The sequence below is a fragment of the Triturus cristatus genome, chromosome 12 (assembly GCF_964204655.1).
Source record: "Triturus cristatus chromosome 12, aTriCri1.1, whole genome shotgun sequence".
In the NCBI taxonomy this organism is placed as follows: domain Eukaryota; kingdom Metazoa; phylum Chordata; class Amphibia; order Caudata; family Salamandridae; genus Triturus; species Triturus cristatus.
Window position 1 is genome coordinate 206,128,394 of NC_140595.1, and position 10,667 is coordinate 206,139,060.

Genomic DNA, 10,667 nt, shown 5'->3' on the forward strand with positions numbered 1-10,667 from the left:
GGGTTTTGGAACAAGGGGGTTTTAAGCATGGGCACTCAATGTTAGATCACTGCTTCAGCTTGTGGGCCCCGGGGCATTAGGCGAAGGAAACAACTGGTAGTTTATTCTGCTGTTTTGTTGATTTTAGCTCAGCTTTTGATTTGGTAGATTGTAGTATACTCTGAGCTTAATTAAGACAGCACGGCATCCCCCAGTGGTTATTGGCAATCCTGATGGAATTGCATTCTGAAAATTGGGCCTAAGTGGAGCTGGACTTGGAAGGGGCCCTTTCATGGAGAATACCTCTAGGAAATGGATTAAGGCAGGGCTGCATCCTGTGCCCCAAGTTCTCTCTGTTCTTAGCCGAACTTCCGTGGGTTCTGGCGGCAACACAGTCCTTTTTGCCGAAAATATGGGGTAGACACGTGTCATGTCTACTCTATGCAGATGATTTGGCAATTCTGAATTTGACAGAAGTCTGCCTACCGAGAAAACTGAATAGATTTAATAATTGTGTGATTAATAAATTAAAGGTGAACTTGGAAAAAACAAAAATAATTCCTTTTGGGGGGGAAAAAAACGGTATAAGTGGTTACTAGGTCATAGTACAGGAGAGGTGGTATCGTCCTTTAGGAACCTAGGTATGATGTTCACAAAAAAGCTAAACTAGGCCCCACATAAAGAATTGGTGGAGATGCGTTTTGAGAATACCATTGTTGGCCCATCCTGGTCTCCCCTTTTGACAGTCTATAATGCAATGGTCCCTTATCAATGTCTTTACTGGGCTGAGGTATTGTAATTAAGTATAGAGGGAAGTTGGGAGTGGTGTGAGAACAAGTATTTGAAAAAAGCGTTCGCTCTACCAAAAAGTGCAATGGCCCAGGCAATAAGACTGGAAGGGGATTTGCAGGCCCAGAATTCCTCAGCCTATAGAACAAGTTACTTACCTTCGGTAACGCTTTTTCTGGTGGATACAGTATCTGCCTGTGGATTGCTCACCTTGTGAATATCCCCTGCGCCAGCAACATTCGGAAACTTTTGTAGCAGTCCACGCCGATGAGGTCGAAGACGACGTCACAGAGGCACGGCTCCGCTCGCGACTCCGCTGACGTCACCGGCTCCATAAGAAGACCTCGTCGGCGTGATGACGTCAGTTCCGCCCTTTTTTCCGTGCCTTCGAGGCACACGGACGGACAGACAGCAATATATACATAGCATACACAGTACACAATATACAAAGCAACACACACAGTGTGGAGAATAAGCAGAAAGGCAAAATAAACCACACAATGCCTTTGACAGTAATAAATGTACATGAAACACTATCATATACTAAAGGTATACAAGGGTGGACAACGGGAAGGCGGGTGGGTCAGTGAGGAATCCACAGGCAGATACTGTATCCACCAGAAAAAGCATTACCGAAGGTAAGTAACTTGTTCTTCTGATGGATACATCTGCCAGTGGATTCCTCACCTTGTGAATAGATTCCACAGCAGTCTCCACTCCCGGAGGAGGGTGTCCACCCTTCTATACCAGAAAGTCCTGAAGGACGGAACGAGCAAAGTGTCCGTCCCTCCTCACCTCGGTGTCCAAGCAATAATGTTTCGCGAAGGTGTGGAGGGCGACCCAAGTTGCCGCCCTACAAATGTCCTCCACAGGAACACCCCTAGACAAAGCAGAAGTGGAAGACTTTGCTCTAGTGGAATGAGCCCTTAAACCCTCTGGAGGTTCCTTACCAGCCAAAGAGTAGCATATCTTGATGCACAAGACAATCCACCTGGAAAGGGTACGCTTGTGCACCGCTCGACCTTTCCTGCAGCCAACAAAGCCCACGAAGAGCTGGTCATCAACTCTGAAGTCCTTTGTCCTGTCCAGGTAGAAGCTCACTGCCCTCTTAGGGTCCAAGCGGTGAAGTCTCTCCTCCTCCTTGGAAGGGTGAGGGGGAGGATAGAAGGAAGGAAGGGTAATGGATTGCCCCAGATGGAAGGGAGTTACCACCTTAGGCAAAAATGCAGCCCTGGTCCTGAGTACCATTCTTTCAGCATGAATGGTCAAAAACGGGGATTTGGAACTAAGAGCTTGAAGCTCACTTACCCTCCTTGCCGAGGTGATTGCAATAAGGAAAACCGTCTTAAAAGACAACAGTCTCAAGGGACACTTATGTAAGAGCTCGAAGGGAGAACCCATAAGATAAGTCAAGACAAGGTTTAAGTCCCATTGAGGCACAATAAATGGGAGTAGGAGGAAATCTGTTTGTGAGGCCCTTGAGAAATCTAAGCACAATAGGTGATTTGAATAATGAAGGCTGGTCCGGCAAGCAAAGGAAAGCCGACAAAGCCGATAAGTATCCCTTTACAGTGGCCACAGCAAAGCCTTGCTGGGCAAGAGAAAGGGCAAACTGTAGAATGTTAGACAGACGAGCCTTCAAAGGATCAATTGACTTCTCACCACACCAAAGTACAAATTTAGACCACCTATAAGAAAATATAGATTTGGTGGAATGACGTCTGGCAGACAAAATTACATTTACCACATCAGGTGGGAGAGAAAAAGAATTCAGGTTGCCCCATTCAATCTCCAGGCATGAAGGTGTAAGCTCTGGAGGTGGGGGTGTAGAACCTGCCCCTCCGATTGCGAGAGGAGGTCTGCCCTCAGAGGGAGACGGAGCAGAGGGCACGAGGAGAGGTGGAGAAGATCTGTGTACCACACCCTTCTTGGCCAATCCGGGGCGACCAATATGACTTGGGCCCGGTATTGGCGAATCTTCCTCAGAACCCGAGGAATCAAGGGTATGGGAGGAAACGCGTAAAGGAGTCGAGAGCCCCAACTCAACTGAAACGCGTCCCCCAACGTTCCCTGCATCGGATACTGGAGACTGCAGAATGACGGGCAGTGAGCATTCTCGTGAGTGGCGAACAGGTCCACCCGAGGAGTTCCCCACATCCGAAAGACGTGACGAACCACCTCCGGATGGAGCCTCCACTCGTGGTCGGCGGCGAACTGCAGACTGAGACTGTCCGCACGTACGTTTAGAACCCCGGCCAGATGATTTGCCATCAGACAAATCTGATGGTCCTGAGCCCAGGACCATAGACGCAGAGCCTCTCTGCAGAGACAATGCGACCCCACTCCTCCCTGTTTGTTGATATACCACATCGCGGTAGTGTTGTCCGTCAGGACTTGAACCGACTGACCGCGAAGGGAAGGGAGGAAGGCCTTGAGCGCCAAACGAATCGCCCGCAATTCCAGAAGGTTGATGTGAAGCAACCCTTCCTCTTGAGACCAAAGACCCTTGATCTCCAGATCCCCCAGATGAGCACCCCACCCTAAAGTGGATGCATCCGTAATCACTGTGGCCACCGATGGAGGTAGATGGAAGGGCTTTCCTTGAGACAGATTGCCCTCCCCGCTCCACCAAGACAGATCCGCCGCAGCTTCTCTGGAGATCCTCACAGACTCCCTGAGATCTTCCTTGTGCTGATACCACTGCCTGCGGAGGCACCACTGGAGTGCCCTCATGTGCCAGCGTGCATGGTTGACCAACAGAATGCAGGAAGCGAACAGACCAATCAGGCGAAGGACCTTCAGAACTGGAACGACCGCTCCATTGTAAAACAAAGGAATCATTTCCTGTATGTTGAGAATCCTTTGAGGAGGAGGGAATGCTCGACACACAGTAGTGTCCAGTACCGCACCTATGAACAGGTTGCGCTGAGAGGGCACCAGGTGAGATTTCAGCACATTTATCGAGAAATCCAATTTGAACAACAGCTGAGCCGTATCTTGCAGATGATGTAGCACCTTCTCTGGCGACTCCGCTTTGATCAGCCAGTCGTCCAGATCAGGGAAAACCGAGATCCCCGACCTTCTGAGATGGGCTGCCACCACTGCCATCACCTTCGTGAAGACTCGGGGTGCAGTAGTAAGACCAAATGGAAGGACCGCAAACTGATAATGTTGCGACCCTACCGTAAACCGGAGATACTTCCTGTGCGACTTCAGGATGGGGATGTGGAAATACGCATCCTGCAAGTCGATCGACACCATCCAGTCCTCCTGATTCAGCGCTTGAAGTACCTGAGCCAGGGTGAGCATCTTGAACTTCTCTTGCTTTAGAAAAAGATTCAAGATTCTGAGGTCCAATATCGGACGCAATCTGCCGTCCTTTTTCGGAATCAGGAAATACCGGGAGTAGCATCCCTGACCCCTTTCCTGCTCTGGAACCACCTCCATCGCACCTTTTTGGAACAACTTCAGGACTTCCTCCTGCAGGAGAAGACGGTGGCCCTCCGAGGAAGCCCCTTGACAAGGAGGGTAATTTGGCGGGAATTCCCGAAAGGGAAGGGCGTACCCATTCTCTACAGATCCAGAACCCAGAGATCTGTGGTTACAGATTCCCAATCTTGTTGAAAATGGGTAAGCCGGTCCCCACAGGACCAACATGATCCGGAATGGCGGATCTAGGGCTGCTTTGCGGTGGTGGGAGGGGCTGAGGAGGAGGAAGAGGAGGATGAGAGTTGACGGCCACGTGTGCGACCCCTAATTCTACCTCGGAATCCTCTAGACGAGGAACCTTGCTGCTGCTGGGTCTGTCTGTAGGATCGAAAGGATGCTCTTCCGAACCCTCTGTACCTTTTAAAAGACCCCCTCGACTGGGACTGAAGGCCCAGAGACTTAGCCGTTGCCTTGCTCTCCTTGAAACGTTCAAGAGCAGCATCTGCCTTTTTGCCAAACAAGCCAGATCCATCAAATGGCAAGTCCAACAGAGTTGACTGCACATCCTGGGAAAACTCTGAAGACTTCAGCCACGCACTCCTCCTAGTGGCGACAGAAGATCCCATGACCCTTGCCACTGAATCCGCCGTGTCCAGCCCACTTTGGATCACCTGTCGTGCTGCTGCCTGGGCATCAGTCAAGATCTCCTGAAAACCAATCCTATCCTCCTCAGATAGTTTTGGCGCCCGCTTTTTAGCAGAATCCATAAGTGCATGTACATAACGTCCTAAAAGGCAGGTGGCATTCGTTGACTTCAGAGCCATGCTAGCGATGAAAAGACCTTTTTGGCCGATTGATCCAACCTTTTAGCCTCTCTGTCCCCCGGAACCTGAGGAAAAGCACCCTTGGATTTCCCTGAACAAGCCGCCTGAATCACCAGGCTCTCAGGTGATGGATGCGATGTCAAGAATTCAGGGTCCCCTGGAGCTGCCCTATACCTCCTAGCAACCGTCTTGGAGACTGCAGAAAAAGGCTTACGCCACACCTCCAACACAGGGTCAATAATGGCCTCATTAAAAGGTAACAAAGGTTCAGAAACTGCCGTAGGAGAATGTAAAACCTCAGTCAAAATGTTTGATTTAAACTCCGTTGTTGGCAACTGGAGATCAAGCAGTTCCGCAGCTTTTCTGATTACCGCATGATACGGAGCCACATCTTTGGAGGGTTCATCAGGCGGAGGAGTAATCTCCCACTCGGGAGACAAATCCAGCCCACTAGCTTTCTTAAGCTTCTCGAACACTTCATCCGACTCCACCAGCTCTCCTTCCTCTGCTTCCTCCAGAAGGTACCTCCGCTCATCAATCACCCTCTGAGCCTCCCTTCTGGACCGAATCCGTACCAGCGGCGTCGGCGGCGCCGTGTTCGAATCCGACGGCGCCGGTGCCAGCGTTGAACGTGGATCCGCAGGAGCAGCCGGCGTCGAACGAGGTCGAGCCGGCGCCGGTGAAGATGGAAGCGGCGTCGACGTCCTCGGCGCCGGTAGATGCCAAGACGGCGTCGCCGGAAAGAACGGCATAAAGGGATAGACTTGCAGCACCCCCAAATTAAACGCCATTGGACCCATCGGACCCGCAGGTGCACCAGTGGTGTACATGGCTCTAGCAAATACCCCGTACATGGCATTTAAATAATGCGAGGGGTCCTGACCTGGACCAGGGAAAGCAGGGTACTGGTCAGTCATCACCGGACTCGGGCCAACCGGCGCCGACGGTGGAATTAACGGCGTCGCAGGCTCACCCGGGACTTGAAGATCTTCAACCGGGGCCGGAGTTGGAACTGGAGATGGAACCGGAGCCGGAGATGGAACCGGCATCGTAGTCTGAGCCGGCGCCGGAGAAGCCGGAGCCAGGGAAGCCACTGGAGAAGAAGGACCAGAAGGCGAATCCGGCAGAGGAGAAGGAGACACAGAGTCCCTCCGACGTCGAGATGGCGACTTCGACTTCGGAGCCGAACTCTTGTCCGAGTGGCGTCGAGAAGAGTGCCTCCTCTTCTTCTTATGCTTCTTGGCTCGCGAAGCATGCCCCGAAGTCGACTTCGACGCCGACCCCGACCTCGATCGAGACCTCAACCTCGTCCTCGACTTCCTTCTTCCTCTCTTCTCCTTTTTCATCCTTGCGATGAAGAGCTTTGCTTCCCTTTCCTTGAGAGCCTTCGAGCTCATCTTGCGGCAACTGGAACAACCATCCACATCGTGGTCAGAAGACAAGCACCACACACAGTCCTCATGTGGATCAGTGATCGACATGTGTTTGCCGCACTCACGACAAGGCTTGAAACCCGACTTTCTTGTCGACATCCTTGAAAGAGAAACGGAGAAAATCCAGAGATAACACAAGTAACAATGAAGCTACCAACAGCGATTCCCGAAATCCGTTGGCGTCGACGGCGCGGAAAAAAGGGAACTGACGTCATCATGCCGACGAGGTCTTCTTATGGAGCCGGTGACGTCAGCGGAGTCGCGAGCGGAGCCGTGCCTCTTCGACCTCATCGGCGTGGTCTGCTACAAAAGTTTCCGAATGTTGCTGGCGCAGGGGATATTCACAAGGTGAGGAATCCACTGGCAGATGTATCCATCAGAAAAGCAACCCTACGATTTTGGTGAAAACTTTGGTCCTCAGAGAGACAGAAGGTATCAGCTTTATGCACTGCCAAAATAGGAAGGAGGGAGCTGAGATAGGCATTACAGGTCCGAAATAAGTTAGTTGCCATTGCGAGTGGCCCTAAAAATCAAGGAATTTAAGATAACTGAGGCCTCCCATCTTTCGAACGCTGAACTAAATATGGCCAATAGAGGAGAGTCGAGATTGGTTGATATGGAGTATGTTGGGAATAGATCTTCTGCAAAGTATACTTTAGAATCTTGGGAAAACAGGAGGGCATTTCCGTACATATCGGCACTTCCTGATTTGCAGTTCTTCTGAATGCGGAGAATAACTGCACATGTGGTTTGAGGTTCAAAAATGTTAATGTTTATCTGTTAATTGATTATTGTCATTTTCATAGGATTTAACATCTGATTTTAAAACCGCTTTTTATAAGATATGATCAAATCATCATAATAACGCACTTGCACTTTTGTTGAACATGGAATCCGATGTTGCGTGTGCCCTGGCACCATTTTTAAAAATATGCTGGATTAGTGGTGCAAGAGGCTAGGCCAAAAAGTTTTAAGTTAGATATTTTAGAGCTGAGGCATTAAGGAAGAAGGGATTTTATGTATCAAACATATTTGTACTCGGGTTTGAGCCGGTATCAGAAGCATTGGGAGGGTAGAGATACGTGGGGTTAAATTAAATGTAAATGTAACCAGTTTTAAAATGTATGTTTTAAAGACAAGTGTCTAAACATTAATAAAGTTAAACTTGAACTTAATGATTAATTAGCATGGATCAAATAACATACATAGTTTACAGATTATATAAAGGCACACTGGAGGGGATTAAGAATATAATATCACAGTTTGAAGTTGTGCGATTTAAAGTTGATATATTTTTTTAGGAATTATCTCTTAGGTAATACTTATTGATTGAAAGATGCTTTCTATGCAGCGCGGGTTGACTTACGTTCCTATTGTTGAGTAACCTATCAATTTGGAAGCAATATTTCACATGCGAAAGAGCCATAGATGCTCAATAGAAACCTGATCAGATGTTGAGGGTGTATGTAGGAGTTGTCATAAAGGAAATGTTGATAATATATTTATCAATCAACATTATAACCAGACTTAAGGTGTGAGGCCATAAATGTGTCTCGTGTTATCAGAGCAAAGCAGAAAGACAGAACAAGGACTAAATATACTTTATACTGAGGCCAGCAAATCAATGAAGTAAATTTGTTTGCATCTCCTGCAGGGTAGGTATTACTAGCTTCAGAAGCAAGGGCTGAGTGACAAATGTATTATTCAATGTAAAAGTTAATTTAAATATCGTTTCCTGTTCAAATCCTGCCCCATGGTAGTTCACTGCAAAATGTTCCCCGTCATTAACAATGTGAATATAAAGGACGACACTCAGTAGAAGAAATATCTTGTATACCCTTAACACTATTTCTTCAAACAAGAGTCACCTGCTGACAAACAAGACACACACTTTCTCCATTACTTGGAAAGAAGTCTTTGTGCACCCCAAAAAAATACATGCTATTTGTGGCTTAGAAAAATGAAGACCTTATGAAGTCATGTGCCGCAACCGAAATGATTCTCTGTTTGTAAATAACCTATATGAACAGACTAGAACATGTTCTGACACTGTCCCTGAGAGCAGTAAATGTTTTTACATTACTCCTTTGAAATACACTCACTCTGCAAAATCAATACTGTATGCAACTATCTGTCAATTCCCTTTTCCAGCTCAAGCACAGCTATTGAAGCAGTTGGTCACACTGCCTGTCCGAGCCGACACACTCAGCATTCAGAATCGGAGGACGGAACTTGATAAGAAGCTCTCGGAGATTGAAGAGGCCCTCAAAATTTTCTCTAGACCTAAAGTCTTCATCCGAACGGACTCTTGATCTGTAATGGGACCAGCATGCTTCTCAGTGGAGATTTATGGTGGGCCAGCTATGTCAGGTTCGATGAGCACCAGCACTTGTTCCTATTGACTGTACTGTTAAAGTCTTTTTCTACCACTTCACCTTCATCACGACATGGGGTCCATTATCTAAAAGCATCATGATCTGAAACCAAACTGTCTTGCTGTTGGATAATGTCAGTATGATCTCTGATGATGAATTATGCAATGCAGCTGAGTAGGTATGCCTTGCTTGCCTTTGTGTAGTATCTCATTATACCACAGTTTTGGATGTAAGGGATTATATCAACCGCTCAATGTGATATCCTGCAACACTTCTAAGTAGTAGTGGTGGTGGTAATTGCTGAGCAATAATGTGTCACTCTACGAGTGGAGGGGAGAGGCTCCCCCTGCAATGTGGTTTACTTCTACAGCTATGGCCTGGAATGCTGGTGACCTCTACACTAGGGTTGAAGTGCTAATGTCACCTGTGAGATGTGGATGGTGTCATCTAATGCAAAGGATGGACTGGTTATAATCCTTTAGGAAGAGATTGTCTAATTGAATTAAGATCAAAATGTAACAATCTGTGCCAGCCAGATCTCGTGTGCAGCTTTTACTGTCCACCCTGTCAAGTTTTTCTGGAAGACATGATAAAGGGCAGGTAAAGACCAGGCAGTACTGCCATGCTCGTATGCTTTAAGCATGATTGTGATTTCTTTGGGTGTTCAAGCAGTCAAGGAGGTAGACCGATCTGCAAAAAAATTACATTAGTATTTTGAGAGTGGTGGGCAAGAGGTTGTCATTTCACACCCTGATGCCTCACCACATATTAAACTTCAGATTGTTCTTGAAAGAATACCAAGAGTATATTTTTAAAGTATTTATTTTATGGCGTCCCTGGCACGGGCTAATTATGTTATGTTAACTCTCTGAGGAGTTCCCAATGTCCGAGGAAGTAGACATTTTTATTTTGGCCACTGTTTACGAACTGTCACAGTTCCTGAGCAAGACCTCTAGAGTCTGCAAACGTTCTGTGTTAATTTCAAATGTAAAGTCACCATCTAGGAAATTACCTCCTCATTGAAATCTGCTCGCTTCTCAATCTGTTGTCCTTTCATAAAAACCCAACAACAGTAATTTATTTAGTAGTTTATAGAGTCTTAGTCCTGCAGAGAATGAGTCAATGCTTTGAATATGACTTGATCCAAACATACTAACTCCAAACTGTTATCCCATTTAATATTTGCATTTGTTACAGGCTTCACTGGTCAGTGACAAATCAAATAATTATTTATTCACACACCGGGGTATGCATAAAAGCAAGTTAAAATACAAAACAATAAGATACGCACAATAAATGAATTAAGGAATATATGTGCCAACAAAAAATACTTGTAAACAGAGGTAAAAACATAAATCAAGCTTACTTACTCTTACAGAAAACAGCAGATCTCAGGAAGGAGCCCACTCTGTGCCAAACCTCCTCACTGTTGAACAGTTGCAAATAACGAAGAGCCACCCTGCACTGTGCCAGGGGGAATTTATTTAATAACGGTATCAGAAATTGTTTAGTTAGGATTACATAAAATGTACAACAACAAAAAAAAGAAATGACGCAAGGTTTGCTCAAAAGTGCTGTCACACAGACAAGAACCCAGGGATGATAGGCTACTTAATTCCATGGGTAAGCGAAGCTGATAGTGGACAGTTCCTGCCCTGAAACAGAACAAAAGTGACTTTTCCCATCTTCCTATTGCCCATGATAAATAAGGCGCCAAACCATCTGTTTTTTTAAAGCTAAAGTAATACTGCACTGTAGTTGTACTGCTTTTAGCGCTCTCCCTCAGAGTTCATCTTCTCATAAAAAGAAATTTCACTCTCTTTTTATCCTCTGTGTTT

General features: G+C 46.8%; 1 protein-coding gene across 3 annotated transcripts in view; it reads left to right on the forward strand.

Annotated features, from left to right (window-relative positions):
- The window catches only part of ENKD1 (enkurin domain containing 1), a 93,911-nt gene extending 83,532 nt beyond the window's left edge, over positions 1-10,379 (forward strand). For all 3 annotated transcript variants that reach the window (XM_085637922.1, XM_085637923.1, XM_085637924.1), the window contains exon 8: positions 8,606-10,379. In XM_085637922.1, the coding sequence (XP_085494048.1) occupies positions 8,606-8,766 (161 nt within the window). In that variant the 3' untranslated portion in view covers positions 8,767-10,379. The remainder of the gene's footprint in view (positions 1-8,605) is intronic.
- Positions 10,380-10,667: the final 288 nt, after the last annotated feature.